The 25,703-nt window shown below is 38.7% G+C and overlaps 2 protein-coding genes across 2 annotated transcripts; one reads left to right on the forward strand and one right to left on the reverse strand.

Moving 5' to 3' along the window:
- Positions 1-3,131, reverse strand: LOC308513160 (STING ER exit protein-like). The gene is made up of 2 exons (XM_081082999.1): positions 2,288-3,131; positions 1-1,227 (listed from the first exon to the last, which is right to left on the reverse strand). The coding sequence occupies exon 2, from the start codon at positions 1,122-1,124 to the stop codon at positions 456-458; it is 669 nt and encodes a 222-aa protein (XP_080939125.1). The 5' UTR covers positions 1,125-1,227; positions 2,288-3,131; the 3' UTR covers positions 1-455.
- On the forward strand, positions 2,521-24,434 carry POLB (DNA polymerase beta). The gene is made up of 14 exons (XM_081082998.1): positions 2,521-2,740; positions 3,082-3,139; positions 4,919-4,985; positions 8,145-8,219; positions 9,115-9,173; positions 10,771-10,820; positions 12,835-12,886; positions 14,700-14,754; positions 14,850-14,922; positions 16,249-16,319; positions 17,168-17,254; positions 22,497-22,561; positions 23,057-23,196; positions 24,196-24,434. Exons 1-14 carry the CDS (start codon positions 2,680-2,682, stop codon positions 24,288-24,290), a joined length of 1,008 nt encoding a protein of 335 aa, XP_080939124.1. The 5' UTR covers positions 2,521-2,679; the 3' UTR covers positions 24,291-24,434.
- The last annotated feature ends 1,269 nt before the right edge of the window (positions 24,435-25,703 follow it).

A 25,703-nucleotide genomic window follows, 5' to 3' on the forward strand; every position in this document is an offset into this window, starting at 1 on the left:
GGTGAATAAAAACTTTATTTAAAGAAGAATGATCATTCTTCAGAAAAAAAAAATAATATGAATATAGCCTGGAATAGAGATGGATAGGGAAAATGAACAGAAAAAATCTAATATGACTCATCCCCCGCCCCAAAAAAATCTTTAAATATTTTATTAAAGAACAGCTACTTTAGAAACTAAAGACACTCAAGCCCTAGTCTACTCACAGAGTTTCTATACAACTAAAGAAGTTGACATCAAATGGACAAAAAATAGTACGGAAGATCCATGTATTTTAAAAATTCACTTCTAGAAAGTAGGTCAGATGGACTCAAAGACCTCACTGAATGTAGGGAGCAACATACGCTTTTTGCTGGGGCATAAAGGTAGGAACCAGTCCATGCAGTCAAGAAAAAGTTCTTTCGCCTCCTGGTCTAAATGCTTGCCTTTAGTCTGGGTTCAGAGAAAAGTCCTAATCATTTGAACTGGTTGTCAATCAAAGTCCCCTTCATTTTGGCTTTGTTGGCTTCTAGTTCCGCCAGCTCTTGCAGCCGCCTTTTGCTCATGCCTCTGCGCTCCAGCTGTTTTTCAATCACTTTGGCATTCTGTGCATACGAGTCAGCAATCTCCCTGGCCTCAATCTCCTCTTCCTCTTCATCAATAGTAGACACAGTGACAGAGCTGAACTTGCCCATGTCTTTAGTCCGTTTGGTCATCATCACCTTCTTAGGTGGCTCTCGCTTCTGAGTATATATATTCATTTTCCCAAAACCCTGGCCAAACTTGACTACTGCTCCATCCACAATAAAGGTCACAGGAGCATTCTTTGGCTGGGACTGGTAGAAGAGCGGCAGTCCGCACTTTGCACACTTCTTTCTGTACTGTCGTTCAATGCCTTCAGGCCTGCGAAGATACATAGTCTCCTGGTCTTCTGTGTTACAAAACTTGTGGGCGTGTTTGGCAGCATCAATCACCCGGGACTGATCCCGGGGCCTCATGGGCAATTTCTCCAACTGACAGTCCAGCACCAAAACCATCTGGCCACACAAACAGTAGTAGATGTGGAGGGGCTTCTCGCCGTCCTCATACTCCTCCCGGTCTCGGGTGTAGGAGCAGACAACTGACCGGGACACAACTTTAGGCATGGTTCACAGGAGATGCCCACAAGCGCAGTGCCAGAAATAAGGGTTATGCAGAAAACAAGGCGACTCACTTCTCATTGAAGGTGGGAATCAAAGCAGTAAGAAGCTTCAGAATAAAGTGAAAAGGCAAGGGATTAAGGGCAAATACAAATATTTACAAAAACCATACAAAACTGTGCAAAAGGGTTAGTAGTAATATATTAAAAATCTAGCACATTAACCATGGACAACTACCTTATTAGAAAAATGAACAAAGGATATAAATAGGAAATTCACAAAAGAAGAAATACAAATGTCCAATAAGTATAACTTAAGATGTACACTGATATTGTAAAAAAAAAACCCAACACCTACACAACCTAATCAAGGAAATATATCTAAAGCATTCCATTATTTAAAAATGGGAATTTTTAAAGAACTAGGTTAGAAGATTTGAAAATATATGTCAGTAAAGATAAATGATGAGATGTTCACTGATTTTTTCTTTTCTCCTATTATACTTTTTTCTACAGCCATGTATCATTTTGTAATAAGCTTTTAATTTTATTTACAAAGCAATTGCCTGGAATTTGGCAGTATGAACCCCAGGAGTTGACACTTGTAAAATATTGCTGATGTCACATTTTCATTTCTCAAGCAGAACTATCAATTTCTCAGATGCAGGTCATCATGTTGTAATGGCAGTTTCATTGCTCATTAGGTTGAGCACTTCTCCCATTCTAGTGTTTTGTGTGTGTTTTTTTCCCCACCTTAGCCCCTACCGCAAAAGGCAGGGGAATAAAAAATAAAACGTCTTTTGACATTGGTTGGCGTATCTGTTAAAAAGTCTCATAAAGGAGGCTTTCCTGTTATCGGCATGTTTCATTCGGGCTCCTGCTTCACCCACCACAGGAGAACCCATTGCAGTGTGGGCTGCACTGTATTCCATTCTCACAGAAAGTTTTGACAGTATTACCCGGATGTTGTTGCCTCATCACATATAAAGTGCGTCGTGAATTCAATAGCTATTACTGTGCACACATAAAATGTGCACAGAGAACTCAGCTTTCTACCTCCCATCCAACCACCTTATACTGTGTACCCCACCATCTTAAGTTTTGACTTCAGAGTGGAAAATGGGGCTCCTAGATTTCCCCTTTGAGGGAGAGCGTTTCAGAGATACGTACTGAGAAAACAGGTATGTCTCAGGTTAGGAATCCAGGTCTTCCCACAGGAACCCCATTGGGATGTAATTCCGGGGTGTCCTGCCCTCCTGCCAAATCCAGGTTCCAGGTCCCCGTCTCCCTACCGGCTCTCAGTCTCGCACGCTGAGGTAGCGCCGTCCTAGCCCCGCCCCGGCCCCGCCCGCCCCCGCCCCCTAGCATGACGTCACCACGCGCGCCGTGCGCCGAGCGCCGCGCCTCCTGTCAGTGGCAGCCATTGTTCCGCCGGTCGCGCTGGCTGCACGGGGGCTGGGCCGGTCCTACCTGCCTCTCCGCGTCCCTGTTCCCCTTCCAGCTGGGCGAGGGGGCCGGTCCCTGCTGGCTCGGCGCACTCAGGCTCTCAGGTGCAGGCCGCCATGAGCAAACGGAAAGCGCCGCAGGAGACTCTCAATGGGGGAATCACCGACATGCTCACAGGTCAGCCCGGCGCCGGGGCCGCCGGCTTTCTTCGTCCCCCCACCCCCTTGCCGTCCCTGCTCCCTTTCCCGTCCCGACAGCCCGGGGGATGGGGTCGGCCCCTCGCAGCGGGTGATGTTCCGTGCGGACCTTCCTTCCGCGCCGGCGGCCGGTGGCCGGTGGCCGGTGGCTGAGGGTCGGCTCCGCTGGGGCCCCTGTCGCCGCTTGGGCTGCTGTTGGCGTGGCCGTGGAGGGTCCCCGCCCTTGAAGGTTAAAGGCGGCGACTTCCCCTCGTGGGAAACTCAGTTCTTGTCTGTGGACTCGTGGCTCGTGTTCACCCGAGCCTCTTGTTGCCTTTTCAGAGCTCGCAAACTTCGAGAAGAACGTCAACCAGGCGATCCACAAGTACAACGCTTACAGGTGGGCCGGACTTGCCTTCCGGGGTGCGGGGCCGGCGGAGGGCGGGGGCCCGCGTGCGTGTGGGCCATCTGCGGGAGCAGGAAAGCAGCAGGGCTGCAGGCGCGACTGCTGGGGCCCGACTGCCGTATTCTGGGGGAACCTGAGCACAGCTCTGCGAGGTCCATTCAGTCCAGTTCGGACGGAACACGGGCTGATTTCCTGTCGTTAGACACGAGTTACTGAAGATGCAGTCTGCTTTTCACGTACGTGAGGACTGTGCTGTGAAATAGATGTGGTTCGAGGGGACACGTGTTCCCTCCGGTTGTGCTGTGTCTTGTCCTGTCCCCTTTGGACCCCATCCTTGTTCATCGCACCGGGGGACTGAGCCTAGACGTTATGCCACTTGCTTCTGACCCTTCGCCTGTAAACACGCCCTACTTCCTCTGCTCTGAAAAGCGAAAGCAAAGCGATCGTCTTCACTTCCCTCTAACTCGGACCTTATCTCTCTCTCCCACTTGACAATTACCCTTCTTTTTTTTTAAAAAAATATTTCATTGACTTTTTACAGAGAGGAAGGGAGAGGGACAGAGAGCTAGAAACGTCGATCAGCTGCCTCCTGCACACGCCCCACTGGGGATGTGTCCACAACCAAGGTACACGCCCTTGACCAGAATCGAACCCGGGAGCTTTCAGTCCTCAGGCGGATGCTGTACCCACTGAGCCAAACCGGTCAGGGCTGACAGTTACCCTTCCTGAGTGATCTGTGTCCCTGTCCTGGCCTTCCTGCTCCCTAGCCTTTTCTTATCTCATGGCGGGATGATTTCCATTCTGCCGACCCACTGAAAATGCCCTCACCTACATCTCCTCTTACGGGCTTCTCAGTGACATTCACTACTAGCTCCTTCTACTCACGTCTTACCCCTGACTTCCGTGGCGGCACAGCCTTCTGTGGCGGCACAGCCTTCCGTCCTTGCACCTCTTCTGCCTTCCGTGTTCCTGTTGGCAGTGCCTCGCGATCTGCCCTCGGAGACTGTCCTCTCACTCTCTCGGCAGTTCTTACCATTCTTGGTGGCTTCCTATACTGGTTATGTCAGGGACCCCAAATATGGATCGCACTGGGCTTTTCTTCAGATTTTTACGTCTACAGCCCCTTAATCTTTACCTTTCCAAAGCCGAACTCAACTTCCTCCTTCCCTTCCCAGCCAGCGAAATTTAGAAAGGATTATACTCTCCCCTTTACCTCCTATGGCTTCCCATATAAAGTAATGGTCCTGTCATCCACACATCTGATGACATAGCAGTCAGGAGATATTTTCAACCCTATCATTTGAGTCACAGCAGGCTTCAGAGAGGAACTGTTTAGTCTTGCCCTTCAATTCTAATTGATAGCTTTGCTGGGTAGAGGAGGTCCTTGCCTTTCATCACTTTGAATATTTCTTGCCACTCCCTTCTGGCCTGCCAAGCCTCTGTTGAGAAATTAGCTGACCGTCTTACAGGAGCTCCCTTGTTGGTAACTAACTGCTTTTCTCTTGCTGCTCTTACGATTCTCTCTCTAACGATAATTTTTGGCATCTTAATTGTGATGTGTCTGGGTGTGGGCATCTTTGTGTTTATCTTATTTGGGACTCTTTGTGCTTCCTGGACTTCCATGTCTATTTTCTTCACCGGGTCAGGGAAGTTTTCTGTCAGATGTGGAAAATGAATGATTTTGGTGAAAGTTTAAGCTGCATATTTGCTTGTATGTGTATTCCAGTTTAAGAAAAATTAAGACCTTACTGGATTTCTATTTTTTTTTTATAGAAAAGCAGCATCTGTGATAGCAAAGTACCCACACAAAATAAAGAGTGGAGCAGAAGCTAAGAAACTGGTAAGTTTAGTAAGCAAGTTGATTGAAGAATTTACACATGTATGAATTTGGTGGGCTTCCATAAACTAAATTTGGCCCACATAGGCAATTTCACTGTACTGACTTATTGGAATAATATTTATTTTGCTTCAAGCATACTTCAAGCTCAAAGTGTTTTGATTGGGAGAGGGATGAGTTTAAAAATTTTTAAACATGTGTAATTAAATTTTTTTTCTCTACTCTCTCCATTTATGCATGTTCTCACTCATTTTCAGTTTGAGCATAGTCCTGAAGAAGGGTGTGGAGACTGAGTGGTACCAGCATGTCTGGTCCCCAGCTACCTTTTTCTGATCCCACGTATAGGAACTTACATGAGTTCGTGTTGCCAAAGAGATCTTACCTGTTAATAAGCACACGATTAACCCCCTTTGTATATTATGGCATTTAGCCCTGTCCTCTGTAATTTCCATAAAGCCCTGTATGCTAGCAGTATCACAATTTCTAGAAGGTCGCATCCTTGGTAATTTGTAATAGTAATGTTAATAGTATCCTGGGAAAGTTTACCTAATGATAATCAGATTATTCTCTCATATAAATCTCACTAAAAGATTCTAAGTTCTTAAAAATTGAACACCATACCTTATTCATTTTTTATTTTATTATTTTTTTAAACCCTCACTCAAGGATATGGTTATTGATCTTAGAGGGTGGAGAAGGGGAGGAGAGAGAGAAAGAGAACATTGATGTGAGAGAGAAACATTGATTGGTGGCCTCCTGTACCTGCCCCAAGTGGGGATGGAACCTTCACCCTGGGTATGTGCCTTGATCAAGAATGGAATCTGCCGAAACCGGTTTGGCTCAGTGGATAGAGCGTCGGCTTGCGGACTGAAAGGTCCCAGGTTCGATTCCAGTCAAGGGCATGTACCTGGGTTGCGGGCACATCCCCAGTGGGGGATGTGCAGGAGGCAGCTGATTGATGTTTCTCTTTCATCGATGTTTCTGGCTCTCTATCTCTCTCCCTTCCTCTCTGTAAAAAATCAATAAAATATATTTTAAAAAAAAAGAAAAAAGAATGGAATCTGCAACCTTTCGATATATGGGATGATGCTCCAACCAACTGAGCCACACTGGCCATGGCTTATTCATTTTTTCTTAAAGATGTCAAACTGACATGGCTTTTGGTTAGTCTAGATCAGTGATGGTGAACCGTTTGAGCTCCGTGTGTCAGCATTTTGAAAAACCCTAACTTAACTCTGGTGCCGTGTCACATATAGAAATTTTTTGATATTTGCAACCATAGTAAAACAAAGACTTCTATTTTTGATATTTATTTTATATATTTAAATGCCATTTAACAAAGAAAAATCAACCAAAAAAATGAGTTCGCGTGTCACCTCTGACACGTGTGTCATAGGTTCACCATCACTGGTCTAGATCCTGATAGTTATCACCTTCTTCTGTTGTTCTTTATCTGTGTGTTTTCAAAGTCCTGTAGAATTTAGGGATTAATATTTTATTGTCCTTAACTTTCTCATGAGAGCCTTTAGAATGTAAACTATAACTGTTCTTATATTTTCATCTTTCAGTTTTTTGTTTTTTTTAATATATTTTTATTGATTTTTTACAGAGAGGAAGGGAGAGAGGTAGTCAGAAACATTGATGAGAGCGAAACATCGACCAGCTGCCTCCTGCACACCTCCCACTGGGGATGTGCCCGCAAACAAGGTACATGCCCTTGACCGGAATCGAACCTGGGACCTTTCAGTCCGCAGGCCGACGCTCTATCCACTGAGCCAAACCGGTCTTGGCCAGAGTTTTTTTAAAATATATTTTTTATTGATTTTTTACAGAGAGGAGGGGAGAGGGATAGAGTTAGAAACATCGATGAAAGAGATACATCCATCAGCTGCCTCTTGCACGCCCCCTATTGGGGATGTGCCCGCAACCAAGGTACGTGCCCTTGACCGGAATCGAACCTGGGACCCTTGAGTCCGCAGGCCGACGCTCTATCCGCGGAGCCAAACCGGTTAGGGTTAGAGTCTTAACATTACCATAAATCTTGTACTTTTTGACTAAGTGACAGATTATCCACTTTAGTCATGTACCACATCTTCAACTTGAATTTATTACTCAATACAAATCATGCTCTGGTGTCTAGGTTTTAAATCCTTTGTGTTCATAATAGTTCTCAATTTCAATACATCCTCCCCAAATAGACTAGCCACGCAAGTTATAAATACATTAGTCTTTAATTCTAAGTTTCTATCTTGTCGAACTGACCCAGTGTTAAACCTCAGAAGCCACTTCTGCTCCCATTCTGTTCCCCTTTAATCACCATTGAATTTCCCTTTTTATGTTAATTGCAAATAGCCCGATCATTTATTAAAGGAAAACGTCTGTCAAACTTTGATGCACTTCATTCCAAATCTCAGTTATGGTATATCCCTAAAAAGAACACAGAAGTACCCAAAATCCCTTTTGCATAAGATTGGACTTAATATGAAAATCTCATTTTTATTCCATTTCACTATTATTTTTTTTTCACTGTTATTTTGAACAGACCTACTTTCTGATACATATGAGTGCTTCTCCATAATTCTAGAAATCTGAGATTTTCAGAATAAGTATTTTGCCTTATACTCCTTAATATTAGTTATAAAAAATAGCCCGGCTCTAAATTGCTTTGGGTCAGTATCTTCTGACATAGAAAATGAGAAACCTGAGCAGTTTCCCCCCTTTTTAAAAAAATACGTTTTTATTGATTTTAGAGAAGAGGGGAGAGGGATGGGGAGATAGAAACATCCATGAGAGGGAGAGACATTGATCGGCTGCCTCCTGCACTCCCCCGACTGGGGATCAAGTCCTCAACCCGGGCATGTGCCCTGACCAGGAATTGAACCGTCTTTTCCTGGTTCATAGGTCAATGCTCAACCACCGAGCCACACCAGCCAGGCACAGATGTTAATTTTTAAAGAGTCATTTAGAATTGTTTTGCTAGGGTTTCTCTTTTGTCAAATCATTTAAGTATTTTATATTTTTTACTGAGGCTCAATTTCTTTGTTTCAAAACTGGTCATATGATGATCATTTGTTTTTAATTTCTAATTTTATACTTTATTTTTTAGAGATTTGGAAAACATTACATTTATATGACTTCTGTGTTTTTAATTTTTTTATGTAGCCCGGAGTAGGAACAAAAATTGCTGAAAAGATTGATGAGTTTTTAGCAACTGGAAAATTGCGTAAACTGGAAAAGGTAAAATTTAACTTATTTATTTGCTTATTTGCTTATTGTGTCTATCTTTATGGCAGCTATCATGGAGCACCATTGCAGGTGATTGAGACTCAGAAGGAAAAGAGAAGAGAGGAGTTTATGGCTTTGAGTGTCTATTTTTAAAAATTTTGAATATTCTATAAAATGTTCACTTATTTTATGTGGCAATTAAGAGACTATTAACATATATAATAGAATTATCTTCATATTTTCAGAACCATTCAGGAGGGAGATTATAAACTTTGACTAAAAGGTGTTATCTTTTAGAACTTCAATGCTTAAACTCTCCCAAGCATTGTTATGGTTTTATTTCATCCTGGTGAGAGTAATTATAGCACTTCTGGTTTTTTATGAATGTCTTTTAAGAGTATTGAATAAGTTAGAGATGAGACATCTTTAGCTGCTCTGTTATCACTTACTAGAGGCCTGGTGCACAACATTTGTGCACTGGGGGAGGAGGATCCCTCAGTCCTGCCTGTGCCCTCTTGCAGTCTGGGACCCTTTGCTCTTTACTGCCCACCTACAGCGGAGGTGGTGGGAGAGGCTCCCGCCATTGCCACAAGCCTGCCAGCCGCAAGCCCGGCTTCTGGTGGAGCGATGCTGCCCCTCTGGGAGCATACTGACCACCAGGAAGCAGCTCCTGTGTTGAGTATATGCCCCCTTGGTGGTCAGTGTACATCATAGTGACCAGTTATTCCTCCGTTCAGTTGATTTGCATATTAGGATTTTATTATATAGGATAACCACCTAGGTTATATATGAATACTTCTTTAAGGGTTATCCAGACATACGTAAGTATTGGTATGTTTCCAATAAGATCATCTGAGCCCTTGAAGCATTCTTAAATCATTGTCATGCTTTTTTTTTTCCCTTAAAGATTCGGCAGGATGATACAAGTTCATCCATCAATTTCCTGACTCGAGTTACTGGCATTGGGTAAGAACTATCTTTTTTTTTTTTTTTTTTTTTTAATCCTCACCCAAGGATATGTTTTTATTGATTTTAGAGAGAGAGGAAGGATTTCAAACCAGCACCCATTTGGTCTACGAGATAACACTCCAACCAACTGAGCTAGGACAAGAACTGTTTTTTAAGCAGACACAATATAGGGTTGGTTTAATCTTTATGCCAGCCAAACCAAAGTGCATGCTGTTTCTCTTCAAAACTTGCATCTTTCCACGTCTGTGCCTTTGCCCATACAGTTTGCTCTTCCATATGTTACATGTCTGAGGCTGGTTCTCTAGATGTTGCCTTTACTGTGAAAGCCTCATCCAAGGCTAGTGTTACCTCCTTTGTGAAACCAGTTTGATTCCCCAGCCGGAAATGATTTCTTCTTCCTCTAAACTCCACTAACACTTGCTCTTTGTACATCTTATTGTGTTCTCCAGATTAAACCTCATTTGCCTCTCTGAGCATGATATCTTAAACATTTAAGCTTTTTCCCCATAGCACCTAGCATAGTACCTTATGAATTTGAAACAAGCTCTCAGGCATTTCTTAATGAAGGAATCTTTATCTTAAAATTTGAACTAGCATGAAAGGAGGCTTCTTTGACACTAGACAAAAGTAAAGATGAACATTGAAATATTAAAGCTGTAATGCTTAACTCTCATCTTCATGAAATGAGAATATTTTTAGATATAATGATGATTTTTTATATGGCAACATTTTTAGGAAAGTTACTCTAAAATAGATTAAATTCTTAAACTTAGTCTACTGAAAATGAGCTTGACTCCTTGGGGACCCAAGGCCATTATACAGTGGTAGTTAAATGTTGTTTTACAGGGCATCTATTATATTGTTCTCTTTTATCAGACAAGAAAACTGAATACAGAGAGTGAGATAAGTGTGGCAGAATCAGAATTAGAACCTCTGTTTCCTGACTCCCTTTTCAGTTCTGTTTTTCTATGCCACATAGCCTTCCTGCCATGAATATCAGTTTCTGTGACAAGTGGTTTCTGTGAATAGGCTCTTTGTCATTCCAGTCTGAGTTTCAATATCTCAGAGGCCTTCCCTCACCACCCAATCTAAAGTAGTACCTAACCACTCTGCTATGTTACTCTTTTTTAATTCATCTGCCAGGAATTTTCTTATTTGTTTATTATGTATTTATTCACTCTCTTACCCACTGGAATGTAAGTAGGTAAGACCAGCACCCTTATTTGTGTTATTCCTGTTGTATTTTTAGCACCTAGCAGTGTTATCTGGTACATATTAGGCCCTCAGTGAATCTCATGAATGAATGAATGAACAGTTTTCAAGTACCTGTATGTCTTTTATGGGTAAAAGACATGGGCACAATTGTTGAGACATCTTTTTCATGTCTAAGTTTATGGTTGTATTCCTAGATTGAGGCTTCAAGAATTCCTCTCTTTGGATGAAATTGAACATTACCCAAATTACCATGCACCATTTTAACAAGTCTTGTTCACTTCAATAGTAACTCTTTCATGTTTGAAAGAGAAGACATAATTATTTGTTTCAAGAATCCTCAGTTTCGTTTGATATGAAATAATGCATTTCTTTCTTGTAGTCCATCTGCTGCAAGGAAGTTTGTAGATGAAGGAATTAAAACATTAGAAGGTGAGTATGTAATTCCAGATTAAATGTTGTCCTGACTGACTGTTAATGCTCTAACAAACTACAACTTGAAAAATTCCTTCTCGCCCTAGCTGGTTTGGCTCATTGGATAGAGCGTTGGCCTGTGGACTCAGGGGTCCTGGGTTTGAATCCCATCAAGGGCATATGCCTGGGTTGTGGGCTTGATCCCTAATGGGGGTTGTGCAAGAGGCAGCCGATCAATGATTCTCTCTCATCATTGATGTTTCTATCTCTCTCTTCCTTTCCCTTCCTCTCTGAAATCAATAAAAACATCAAAAAACAAAACAAAAAACCTCTTCTCAATTAGATACAAATGATGTGATTTTTTAAAAACTCTACATTAGAGAATAGATATAAAGAGTAGTTTATATTCCCATCTTAACTCAGAAGAAAATCAAGAAGAGCAAGAAGCGGCTTTTGGTTTTAAGGTAATGATTTCATTTGCAGATTTTAGTTGATATAAATAAACTTTGTTCGTTAATAAAATTTTAAACTGTTAACAAAGTCCTACACATTCATCTTAAAAGCCAAGTATATTGAGAAAGATTCTGTAAGAGACTTGTATCGCTTATTGAATTTTTGCTTTCAAAGAAGTGATAAAAATAGTAATTCTGAAACATTTTTCTTTAATATAGTAATCCTTTAAGTATAATTTATTCATACATTTTCAAGGCCATATGTATGTATAGATTCATTACAGTATATCTGTGGCATTTAGGGTTTAATATTTGTGGGTTCAACTACTTGTAAGCAATGAATTCATTAGAATGGTGCTTCAGTTTCTCAGCTACAAAATGGTACAATTTCTGTCTCATGTGATTTAATGAAATACTGTATGTAAAGCACTTAGCAGAATGCTTGGTACCTACTAAAGTAATTAAAAATAGTAACTAACTCTTAAGAAGTATGGTTAATTAGTAATATTACTAAAAATTTGTGTGAGTCACATGGCTAGTTAATGACCTCTGTTACATCTGCATCACGGAGGGTTGTGCTTTTCTGCTTGTGGTGTATATGGTTTATCTGAGTGAAATACTGAAAATGGGGTCAAGAATTTGTTTTTCAAAGGTATTCAGTTGCATCCCTTGGGAGTGTGAAGGATCTACTCTAATTCCCCTCGTTCTCTTAACTTGTGTAGGGTTTTTACATTACTTCTCAATTCACAGACCTGTAATATAATAACTGTTGATATATCATATACATAAAACAGACTCAATATTTCTGTTTCATATACTTCAGTGTTTTCTGTGTAAATACAGCTCTGAGAAATATTAAGTGCTCCATATATTATAAAGATACTTATTTTTCTCCATTTTATATTTCCAGAGAGAATTTATGTGAATATGAGGGTGATTATAGGAATTGCTTGTGAAGTATACTTATCTTTAAAAGCTTACTCTTGTATTCATGCCCAATAAAGGAACATCTAAGTGGAACTAAGTCACTTTTAGATTTAAGATATGTTATGTTATGACAGTTTTTAAAATTAAAAAATAAAGATAACACATCTCTTTTTAACAAGATTTTTAGCACAGTTCCTACACAAACTGGTATTCAATAAATGTTAACTAAATGAAGGAGTGAATAAACAAATGAGCAGCACAAATGAACTTAGTTACTCTTACTACATTCAGAAATTGTGGTTACTGCTGCTGCTGTTAACCATAAATTAAGCAATATAGTTCTTGTAAGGCTGCTTTTTGCTATAGTGAGTGAAATTTGGTATGATCTTGGTATGTTTAATCTATTGTTCCATGTAACTAATTGAACTTTTGATTCAGTAAATAAAAATGATCATGAAATAACTGTTAGGTTTTACTAGGTTAATTTGAAGAGACACTTTTATCTAATTCTTTTTAGGTAAATTTTTTTACTGTCTTTTTCAAAGTAATTTTAATGTGTTTTCCATGTAGTTTTTTTGTAAATAGTATCGCTGAATTAACCATTTTCCCCCCAAAATGTTTGAATTAACACTTCAACTTTATCTTTTATACAGATCTCAGAAAAAATGAAGATAAATTGAACCATCATCAGCGAATTGGTTTGAAGTAAGGTGGCAAATTTTCTTTGACACTGGAGACGTAAAAGTAAAATTTTTTATAGCCCTTCTTTCATACATCATAGTTCTTCAAACTTAGCTAAACAACCATTTCTCTGTTCAGAAATGCTAAGATTTGTTGCAGACACCTGTAGAGTTTGCCTCTTTTGAGTTTTCCCCTCATTCTCTTAACTTTTGTAAGGAATTTCCTCTGAAAATGCATAGAACTGAGTGCATCAGTGAGTCAGTGGGTGTTTATTTCATGCTTACATTATACAAAGCACTGCACTAGATCTGGGGTAAGGATATAAACAGGCTCAGTGTAGCCCTTACGAAGTTTAGAGTCTACCTCAGAAGATAGGACATGAACTTGAAACACTAAATTTTAAAAAAAGAAGAAAAATACCAAGCACTTAAGTAACAGTAAAGGAATAACTAATAGGCATGTTGCATGTCAGCATTAGCTGTTATTTATTTTGTGTACCAGATATAATCAGGAACCCCCTTTCTAATTATTTAAAATACATAGTGCATAAGCTATGTACATGCATCAGCATGTTTCTTTCCTCTAGTCCTATAGTCTTGTTGGCGATTCAGTCCTAATAACCTGCACTTTTCTGTTGATGCCTTACCATACTATTACACTGCCCTTCCAAAAATTTGAGCAAGTTAAGAGACCAGGGTGGTATAGTTCTCATTTTCCTTTCATTTACATAGTAAGTAGAGATCTTCTGAAGAACTTAGTTGTTGTGAGAATTGGTTTTGAGCCAGTGCTTTATTCTTAGATGTTATTTCATACTTAGATAATATTTTTATAACAATCTTGTAGAAGTATAATTCATATACCATACAATTCAGCCATTTAAAGTACAAATTCATTGGTTTTATTTTTTAATTTTTAAATTTATCTTTGTTGTTGAAAGTATTACAGATGTCCCCTTTCCCCCATTGACCCCTCCTCCCCTTCTCCACACTCCTGCTCCCTTTACAGGCCTTCACCAAGTTATTGTCCATGGATTATACATATATGTATCTAAGTTCTTTGTTTAATCCCTTCCTACCCCTCTCCCCCTCCACTTCCTTTGAGATTTGCCAGTCTGTTGCATGCTTCCATGTCTCTGGATCTATTTTGTTCATTGTTTACTTTTTCAGGGGTTTTAGTATATTCACAGAGTTACATAACCATCACAAACCGAATTTTAGAACATTTTTGTTGCTTGTACCCATTAACAGTCACTCCTATTTCTCTCCAATCCTCCACCTCTACCCCCCCCCCACCCCCACCCCCCAGCTCCTGGCAACCACTAATTTACTTATTGTCTCTATAGATTTGCCTATTCTGGGCATTTTATATAAATGAAATAATACAATATGTGGTCTTTTGTGACTGGCTTCTTTCAATTAGAATAATGTCTGGGTTTGTTTATGTTGCAAGATCCTACTAAGATATTTTAAAATACAATAATTTTACATGATTTAAGGACAATAAATTATAACCCCTTGACTTGTCAATAGGGATCAGTCTAATTTGGAAGTGTACTAACTTAAATATATTTATTTACTTTTGGTATGTGAATGTGAAGTTTATTTATAAATAAGTTTAGATCAATATCTGGAATAGTGGAAAGGATGGCTTATAAGGATTTTGATCAAGTTTGAGGAATAAACCTTCTTCACCCTAAATTTTACTGTTGTCTTAATGAATTTTAATCTTTATTTTTGAATGATCTAATAGTATAAGAAAACTTGATATAGTAGGAAATTTATTTTTTAAGAAAATTTAAATGTCACAAAAGTCTTATCTATTTATTCTGTCTTTATAGATATTTTGAGGACTTTGAGAAAAGAATTCCTCGTGAAGAGATGTTACAAATGCAAGTAAGAGTGTGCTGAATTGTATTCTTTGATTAGAATTGACAGTGTCACTCTGAAAAGCCATTTTTAGAATACTGACTTAATTTTTTTCCTATTAGGATATTGTACTAAACGAAGTTAAAAAAGTGGATTCTGAATACATAGCTACAGTCTGTGGCAGTTTCAGAAGAGGTAATACACTTCTTAATCTCAGGTTATTCATGCCTTGATGTTAAAATTGTTTAGTATATATAAAAAAGATGAATTAAAAAGATGTAATTTGTGCCCTAGCTAGTTTGGCTCAGTGGATAGAGCGTTAGCCCACAGACTGAAGCTTCTCAGGTTCGATTCTGGTCAAGGGCATGTGCAGGCTGATTCCTGGCCCCAGTCCAGGTGCATGTGGGAGACAATCAATAGATATCTCTCTCACATCGATGTTTGTGTCTGTCTCTGCCCCTTCCTTTCCATTCTCTAAAAATCAATGGAAAAATATCCTCGGGTAAGGATTAACAACAGCAACAAAAAAGATGTAATTTGTGTTACTTAACAGATTTACTAAGATCCAGTAGTATTAAGTTTATTTATTTATAGATGGAAATATATCAGAGAAATCCATACTGAATTTATTATAGGATGATATTTTAGTGACTAATTTTAATAAAAATTTATAATAATTTTAGGTGTGTTAAAATCCTAATAGTGGTTGTCTGGCTAGATGCAAGTGAATCTGGGTAGTTTTTGTTTGTTTGTTTTTCTTATTGTATTTTCTAAGTTTTCTGTAATCGATCTAAGAATAATGTCTCAGAAGCACCAGTTCAAAACCAATTCTCACAACAACCAAGTTCTGCTGATGTCCATTTACTATGTGAATACAATCAAAGCTAGAAGTATACAATTGTGGTCTTAAAAATTTAGAAGGGTAACACAAATTTAAAAATATAAACTTTAATAATTAGAATAGAAAAACTTTATTTAAAACTTTTAGAAAGATATCTGACTGAATCTCTGGGCACTCTGGAGTTTTGCTAGGAAGTAGGTGATAGGCTATAAGCAATTCTCTGGGTAGCTGCTGTAAGAATCTAGAGGTGGGGATAGAAAAGGACTAAATCCATAATTACTGAAAAGTAGAAACAACATTGGATTGGGGCCAAAATACCTGGGTTCTCAGGCCAAATCTGTCACTACACGATTTTAAGTAAGTTTGTCACTCCATGTCCTGTTTTCCATAGTTGCAGAATGAGAAGATTAGAGTTAACAAGTTATTCAAGTCTGTGCATCCAAAACACCTAGGAAGTTTTTAAAAATATACACATTGCTGTACCCTGCTACAAATCTACTAAATAAGAATATCCTTGGGTAGGGCCTTGGAATCAATATTTGCAAAACATAGACTTTGATACACAGCAAGCCGCATGCTATGAGAAGTAAGACCCTTCTATATGTGTCATCCCCATGGTTCTGTTCGTCTCATAGGTAAATTTTCGTGAAGAATTCCATATGTTTTCTCTGTTATCATAGGTGCAGAGTCCAGTGGTGACATGGATGTTCTTCTGACCCATCCAAGTTTTACCTCTGAGTCAAACAAACAGGTACTTCAATTTATAATCAATGTGATCAATCTTACATAGCAATGAGCATCATTTTCTAAATGATAATTGTCTATTTTCAGAATAAGTTTTTGTTTTATTTTTTAAAATATATATTTTATTGATTTTAGAGAGAGAGGGTGAGAGAGAGAAACATCAGTGATGAGAGAATCATTGATTGGCTGGCTTCTGCATGCCCCCTACTGGGGATCGAGCCCGCAAGCCAGGCATGTGCCCTGACTAGGAATGGAACCATGACCTCTTGGTCAACGCTCAACCAATGAGCCATGCTGGCCAGGCCTAAGTTTTTGTTTTAATCTTTCTGAAAAGTCAAACTGGTACTGATTGAATTATGTGAAAGGCAAAAAGTAAGTTGTTGAAAGGGATACATACTTTTCTACAAGGAATTGGATGGACAATCTAACATTTGAAAGAGATGAAATTTAGTAAAATATTTCCTGAATTATCTATTGTCTATCATAGATATTTTAGAAATATCCATAATATTGTATTTAGAAACTTTACCTCTATTAGAAATCCCAAGAAGGCAAAACGTTTTTTATTTTGAATATATGCCTTTTAAAGATGAAGCAGCTAACTTTTTTGTTTTAATGAAACAAATAAACACACAAATGATGTTTGTTTCGGAGCATCATGATATTGGTGAAAGATGATGGTATCTAAAAATAATTTAGTAAGATGAATTTCCTGTTAAAAGAAAAAAGTACTTACTCAGAACATAGGAAAATAGGTATTTCTCCACAGATAATCAGAAAACTTGTGTTAAAAATGTTTTCTTGCCATAGCAGAGTAATTGCTCTTTTTCTTATTCCCTAATTATGATTCTACAGCCAAAACTGTTACATCGTGTTGTGGAGCAGTTACAAAAGGTCTGTTTTATTACAGATACTCTGTCAAAAGGTGAAACAAAATTCATGGTAAGTACTCGTTTGAGTTAACACATCGGGAAAAAACTTTGAAGACTGTTTAGTAATGGTTGTGAGTGTGTGACCTCACTGTAGCTTAATGTTACAGTCAATAAATATCCATGAGGCCTTAAAGAAGAAGAATTAGCAGAATGCTAATCTCAGACTATGTTAGTAAAGAATTTTGTTTTAAATTCCCCACTTGTAAATATCTGTGCTATTGGAATAGATTATTAGAAATACTCTGCTATTTTCAAAATATCCATAATGACCTTGACATATAAGTTTTTTCCTAAAATAACAAATGTTTTTATATTTTCTAACTCAGAATTCTTTAAAATAAGTGAGATTAAAATTGCCTAAAGAGTGTTAATTTATTATAATACCAAAGAAAGAAAAGGAATCAAGGTATGTGCTAGGACACAGGGGAAGAAACACGTGTGGAATGTGTTCATAGTAGGGGAGTTCATAGAGCAGGACACTTGCAGAGATTTTCAAAGTGAAACCCATCATGATGAACTGTCAAAATCCTGTAGTCCTTCTAGGGAATTAAAATTTAAAGATTCAAGAAAAATGGCAAATGGATTAAAAACAGATTAATAAATGGCCCTATGTAAAAATAGACAGGAAGGCAAATAGAAATCTAGGATTAAGGTATTAAAAGCTTACCTTTATTCTACTGGTCACTTATATATACATCATTTGGATTCCCTTTTCTCGGTGCCCCCCTTTTTCCAAGTTCCATAACTGAAAGGAAAAAGACTGCTTTTGGAGAATAGACATGATAGAATTAGCAAGTCTCATGCATAAATTTGACAATGGTTTTAACCAATAGTAGAAGAAGATGGTTGAGATGGATAATTGAAATATCATGTCATTAGAATGGTGGTTGCCAGGGTCTGCGTGGAGAGGGGCATGGGGAATTATTGTTTAAATGGGTACATAATTTCATTTGGGGCAGATGGAAATGGTTAAAATGGTAATTTTATGGTATGTATATTTAACGTGTAAAAACATTGTTATTAAATTCAGCCTGGTGATTTTTATGGGCTATGAAAGTATATTGCTTATGTTAATCACACTTTATCAGTGTTTTTAAAAGAACTTTGGGGAAGGTAAGAATAAAAATTCTAGTCAGTCTTTGAGAATTAAATACATTTTCCTGAATCTGTCAGATTTTGAGCACTTACTCTGTTTCTAAAAGTATATACACAAATGAGATCTTATTTAAAATAGGGTTTATATATGCTCCGTGGACATCTTTTTAAAATTTAGATTGATTTTAATTTACTCAAAATAAATATGCATAATTCTTACAATTAAAGTACATTCAGTCAGATGAAATCCTAAAAACAATATGAGCTAGACAGGTTGGATTTTTTTTTTTTTTTTTCATAGTAGGAGTGTCCTTGTATGCCTGGGCGTGTTCTGGGTTCCCCTTCTGGCCTCACTCTCCTGCAGTAGTCATCTCTGTGAGAGGCGGTGGGATCCCTTCTGGGGAGTGCACCACCTGCTTTCAGATTTAGCAACGTGGAAGGTGTTTATACAATGCAATAGCAGAAGCATTTTTTTTTTTTTTTTTTTTTTTTTTACAATCTGAACATACTCTGCTGGTGCTCAGAGAGAGATCCAGAGGAAAAACCAACAAAGGCTGTAGTAATCCAGCTAGCAAGAATACAAGGAAAAATTATAAGCTGGTGAGCTGGGTGTAACCTGGAAAGGAAAGGTGGGTAGCCAAGTATATGTGAGCATAAAGATTTACTGACGGTGGTGGAAATGGGTTTCCTAGTAGCTGCTCAATCCAAAAAAGACAAGACCTTTGCCTAGAACAGGGGTGGGCAAACTTTTTGACTCGAGGGCCACAATGGGTTCTTAAACTGGACCGGAGGGCCGGAACAAAAGCATGGATGGAGTGTTTGTGTGAACTAATATAAATTCAAAGTAAACATCATGACATAAAAGGGTAGGGTCTTTTTTTTAGTTTTATTCATTTCAAACGGGCCGTATCCGGGCCCGCGGGCCGTAGTTTGGCCATGGCTGGCCTAGAAAGTGCATGGGCAGCCACATTCCAGGGACTGCTACAGAGTACGCTGGGTCAGACCTTATTGTTCATGATATGAAAGAACAAAATGGGGAGAATGAGTGTTAATAGGGGGAGAAGGTATATTCAGTCAGTTCAGCAAATATGTATTAAGCATCTGCCGGGGTCCAACCCCAGCAGGTCCAGGGGTCCCCAAAGGTGTGGACGGAGTCGGCGAAGAAGGAATGACACGGAGACAGCGTTCAGTTGATCAGCAGCCTAGCCAGGATCTCTAGCCAGGTTCTCCAGCCAAGTTCTGGTCTGGATCTCCAGAGAGGTTCTGCTTAGGATCTCCAGCCAGGTTCTGTGTCCATGTTGTCTTGCTAGGTTCTCCAGCCAGGTTCTGTAGCCAAGTTCCCTCGCTAGGTTCTCCAGCCAGGTTCTGTCCAGGTTCTCCAGCCAGGTTCAGTCACCAGGTTCTAGTCAGGTTCTCTTGCCAATTTCTGTAGTCAGGTTCAGTCCAGGATCTTTTGCTATGTTCTCTCGCTAGGTTCTGTCTCTAGGTTCTGAGGCCAGTTTCTGTCCAGGATCCTTTGCCATGTTCTCTCCAGCGAAGTTCTTCTGTCTCTAGAGAATGTTCTGTGTAGGTTCTGTGCCAATTTCTGTCTCTCTCCGTTCTGTCTTCTTACATCTGTATTTATACCAGTTGATTCCAATCCTATCAATCTCTATTTCAAAGGTTAGGGCGTTTCTTATCTCCATTCCAGGGAGTAAAGATTATGTAGCTTAAGCATGATTGTTCGTAGTTAAAGTGATTAATTACCCACCTGGCACTTAGTTAAGAGGTTTTATTCCCTCCCTAACTTCAGGGGAAAATCCCTACCTGGGGAAACAACCTTTCTCAGAGACCTTGGTTAAAACACATAGTGCCTAGAAGGTGAGCAAACATATTAAGAACAGTATGCCATATATGCCAGGTCCCTTGAAACAGCAAGCATGGACCAGCTCCCGGCAAGCATCTACTAAATTCCAGATTCTAGGAGTTTGGGATATATCAGTAAATTTAAGTAGAACCTATATTTGGGGAGTGTGGAAAGAAACTTAATAATGGTGAACTTAATAAATAAGTAAATTGTACAGTGTGTTAAGGTAATAATTACTATTTTTTAAAAAGAAAGGGGAGAGCAGGACATGGGGAGGTGGGTGTGCAGGAGACAGTATTATACAGGGTAGTCAGAGGCAGAGAAGATGAGACTTGGAGAAAGACTTGAGGTAAGGGATTTAGCCAAGCAGATACCTGGGGGGAAGAGAGAGCAGTGACCCTAAGTGCATGAACATTGGCAGAGATAATCCAAAGAAGTTACGACCTCTAGGTTTCTGAAAGGATGTTGGCTGCAAAATGAATTCAATATATAAAGTGAAAAAAAAAATGCTTCTCATTCCATAACCACTTGATCTTAAAACCTCTTGTTCCTATAACTATTGATTAAACAGTTTTAAAGATATGACCATTTATGTGTTTTTCAAGTTATCTTCAAAGCATTAATTCCTTTAAAAGTAATCAAACCTTAGGAAAGCCAGGTTATTCCAAATCTTCTTGTAAAATCATGGTCTTTAGATAAGTGAGCTATTCTTCCTGTGAATATACTATTTGAAAGAAAAACAAAACAAAACAATTTCCTCTGCATTTCGATGCCTGTTTGATTTATATATGAGGAGTACCATTCAAACTTTAACATTTTGTGCAAGTTTGCCCTTGGATGATTTTCTGTGAAATATCTACAGTAAGGATTCAAGAGATAATAGAAGGTACCTTGAGGTCTACCCTAAGGTAGTGAGAGGGGCTTTATTTCAGATACTTGCATGAAGCTACCTAATTGAAATGTCAAACAAAACTCATCCACTCTATCTAATAAATAATGTACAATAGCCAAAACCGGTTTGGCTCAGTGGATAGAGCGTCGGCCTGGGGACTGGAAGGTCCCAGGTTCGATTCCGGTCAGGGGCATGTACCTGGGTTGCGGGCACATCCCCAGTAGGAGATGTGCAGGAGGCAGCTGATCGATGTTTCTCTCTCATCGATGTTTCTCTCTATCTCTCTCCCTTCCTCTCTGTAAAAAATCAATAAAATATGTTTAAAAAAAAATAATGTCCAATAATACAGAGAAATTCTTTAACATAAGTACTTCAGAAAAAGTGCAGGAAATAAAATTAGCCTTGAAGGAAGGAACAAAGCCATTAGATGAAGTCCCAGTTCTAATGTGACAAACAGTAAGATCATTGCCTGTGGCATCGAAACATCCATATCTGAAAGGTAATACTTATGGTAATTCCAGATAGAAGTAGTTTCTGATTCATTTGAAGGTTGAGCTGGGACTTATTAATGCCAAAGAAGGTAGTTTTCATATTTTGAAGATAAATAGGTTTAATTAATCTTTCAGCCATAGCAACCCATTTTGGATTTTAGATTTTAACTTTTTTATGTTGCTGAGTGAAGAAGTATGGCTTTTAGTGGTATGTGTACCAATTCAGCTACTTTTTAGAATTAGAAGCCTGGCAGTTGTATATTTTTCTTAGAATGTGACATTTGAAAGTTTTATTTTGAAATTTATTTATGTCTGTAGTTCTTTTTACATATTTATGGGTTGCTGACTAGTCCAGAATTTTTGCCTATTTTTCTGAAAAAGGAAAAGATAACAAAACAGACCTTGAAAATACCTGTTTGAAAACTAGAAGTATAATGAAAACTCACTTGTAAAGAAGGAAGAAAATAATCCCCTGGTTTTCTTACCTTAGATTTTTCTTCTCTTGGTCTTCTCGTTTCTGAGAGGTTTCCACAATTTCAAACTCTCCTACTGTTTCTATCATAGCTTTTTAATTTGTTTTCTTTTTCCCGAATAATCATTCTTCCAAGTTGCTTTTTTTCCGTTTGTCTTGGTCTGTCTTTCATGTTTGATGCTTTCCTCAGTTAGCTTGTTGTTTAGAATTCACAAAGGCCAAATCCTCATCACTCTCATCCTTGCCTGCTGTTTCATGTAGTTCTTTAATTATCAGGAAGTGTAATAAGAAGGTTGTGATAATGTACAGTGCATAGAGAAACTAAATTAAAAGTGCTCCAAATTAGAAAACTGCCTCCATTTAAAACAAACTAACCTCACGTTTAACAACATTTAATTAAAATTAAGCTTTCGGTTTAAAAATATCTTTAAACATTCTTTTAAATATCCATTTTAGGGTGTTTGCCAGCTTCCCAGTAAAAATGATGGAAAGGAATATCCACACAGGAGAATTGACATCAGGTATTTGTTGCTGACCTATTAACTTTCCCTTCTTTTCTCCGTTCCCCCCTCCCTCTATTTATCTTGGAATTCACATAAATATCCAGAATCCCTTTTCATTCTGAAGTGCCTTATGTTTCTGCTATAGAAAATGTTTAGCCTGAAAATATATAAATAATAACTGTCTACAGAATCTAATTTATTTTCTCTAGCTATCCATGTCATCAGGATGCCTTCCACAGCTCAAAAGTCATTTCCTGCCTGGGGAAAGTTATTGTAATAAGTGACACTGCTTTTCATTTCTCCACACCTTGCAGAGCATAGTTTACTAAAACCTAAACTGCAGGGTTGGGGTAGTTTGAATGGTTTACCTAATGATAGTCTCCTTTGCAGGTTATTTGGCCACATACACTAATATTTTAGGTGCTTTGTATCTTACTAATTTTAAAAGTCTTAATTTTGCTAAATTTGAAATGTGTAGTAGAAGATTTCTCTATTGCTTTTTTTTTTTTTAAGGTTGATACCCAAGGATCAATATTACTGTGGCGTTCTCTATTTCACGGGGAGTGATATTTTCAATAAGAATATGCGAACTCATGCTTTAGAAAAGGGTTTCACAATCAATGAATACACGATCCGTCCCCTAGGAGTCACTGGTGAGTATTTGTGTTCCTTAGAGAAAACCCCAGTCATCTGAAAAGAAAGTTATTTTCAAGGTATTTTGGTTTAGCAACTTTGATTTCTCTAAAAAGCCTTTAAATAACTATGCCAGTTAGTTTCTTTGTGTTGTTAGTTCATCAGGCAACAAATGGGCTTTAATCCACACATGTCCCAGGCTCTCCCTTGAAGGCCCGCGATGACAGGAATTAATTCTAGCTCTATCACCGTGGATTAAATTCTTTCCACCTGTGATGGTCAGTAAAAATAAACTTTATTGGTCCAAGTGTTTTGTTTTTTAAAATGCATCTCCAAGACTTCTGAAGAATCCAGGTATCGTTGCTTTTGGTGCCAAGCCAAATTTGGTAGCTTTGGCCCCATGCTTTAAAGTTAAAGAGTAAGAATAGCTTAATCCCTGCTTTATTGATCTTATTAACATTTCATAATATACTATGTAGTTTACTGCTCTGTACTAGGAAAATGAAGATTTTGTTATTTTGTCCTAAAAATTATAAAATCGGGCTTTCTTCCTTGGTTAACTAGGGCAGTACTTCTCACATGGCAGTGTGATACAAACCACGTGAAGACCCCATTGAATGCAGAGTCTAATTCAGTGGGCTTTGGAGTGGGGCCCAAGTGTCTGCTTTACTAGTAAGCTTCCAGGTGATGCCAGTTGCTAGTCTAGGAACCCCATTTTGAGTTGCAAAGGAACTAACTAGAGTATTTTATATAACCCATGAGGCTCTCATGGAGATTCAGCAGAGAGGAAAATCATGAATTGGATAACTTCAAAGGCCGTGGTTGGCACACTCAGGTTCCTTTTGTAGCACCGGTGTATATGTGACAAACCTCAACCCCGCGCTCATGTGGCCGAATGGGGGCGGGCAAGATCTTTTTTTAGTGACTTGGTTGCCATTTTCTTTGTTTTCTACAAGTATGTCCTATACAAATGTCAGTCCTGCACCCTCTAAAACTTTTGATTCTTTTGTCTCTTGTAGGAGTTGCTGGAGAACCCCTGCCAGTAGATAGTGAGAAAGACATCTTTGACTACATCCAGTGGAAATACCGAGAGCCCAAGGATCGAAGTGAATGAGGCCTATCCTTCCCCAGCACAGCCCAACAGGAGTCTTAATTTATTTCAACCTTTGCTATGTAAGGGTCTTTGGTGTTTTTAAATGATTGTTTCTTCTTCATGTTTTAGCTTGTACTGTAGTCAATAAAACCTAATGCACTATTATCAGATGATTTTGTTCTGATTTTATTAGAAAATATGCCGGGAGCCAGTCCATCCTTGCTGTTTCAAGGGACCTGGCATATATGGCATACTGTTCTTAATATGTTTGCTCACCTTCTTGGCACTATGTGTTTTAACCAAGGTCGCCTCTCTGAGAAAGGTTGTTTCCCCAAGTAGGGATTTTCCCCTGAAGTTAGGGAGGGAATAAAACCTCTTAACTAAGTGCCAGGTGGGTAATTAATCACTTTACGAACAATCATGCTTAAGCTACATAATCTTTACTCCCTGGAATGGAGATAAGAAACGCCCTAACCTTTGTAATAGAGATTGATAGGATTGAATCAACTGGTATAAATACAGATGCAATAAGACAGCAAGAGACAGAACTTAGAACACAGAACTTAGAAGAGAGAACCTACACAGAACCTACAGACAGAAGAACTTCGCTGGAGAGAACATGGCAAAAGATCCTGGACTGAACCTGACTACAGAAATTGGCACAGAACCTGGCTGGAGATCCTAACCAGAACTTCGCTGGAGATCCAGAGCAGAACCTCTCTGGAGATCCAGACCAGAACTTGGTTGGAGATCCTGGCTAGGCTGCTGATCAACTGAACGCTGTCTCTGTGTCATTCCTTCTTGGCCGACTCCGTCTACGCCTTTGGGAACCCCTGGACCTGCTGGGGTTGGACCCCGGCAAAAATATATTTAAATTTTTTAATCACACTTCACTAAGGGTTTACTAGAGAGAATTAAGAGATGAGATGATAGCAAGTCTTCAAAGCAAATTTTTATTTTCTCATTTTCTGCCCTCATGCTATAAACCAACATTACTCCCACTTCCTTTCCTCCTTATTACCAATTACAAATAAGTAATTAAGATACACCAAAGGTTATCCTCTTGAGGATGGTTCAGTAGTTTTCCAAAAATAGTGCCTTCATAAATTTAATTTTTTTCTTTGGCCCGTATTCAATTTTGTAATATATACTTAAAACTTAAATAGAAGAACAGGTGTGTGGTTTACCTCATATAAAATCTGTAGCAACTGGCTGTAATCCATCAGAAAGAGCTTCCCTAAGCAAAATGACTTCTAATTGTACCTGTATGTACAAAATATGGCCTCTCAAACTTCAAACAAAAATTTCACTTTTTGCCCTAGTTTTCTAGAAATGCTTTGTAACTTGCAAAGGACTATACAAACAAGATGATACTACCTTTTGAATCTTATTTCTTCATCAACTACAAATTATTTTGTAGTGAAATGGTATTTC

Source organism: Myotis nattereri (genome assembly GCF_964212035.1).
Source record: "Myotis nattereri genome assembly, chromosome: 2".
In the NCBI taxonomy this organism is placed as follows: Eukaryota; Metazoa; Chordata; class Mammalia; order Chiroptera; family Vespertilionidae; genus Myotis; species Myotis nattereri.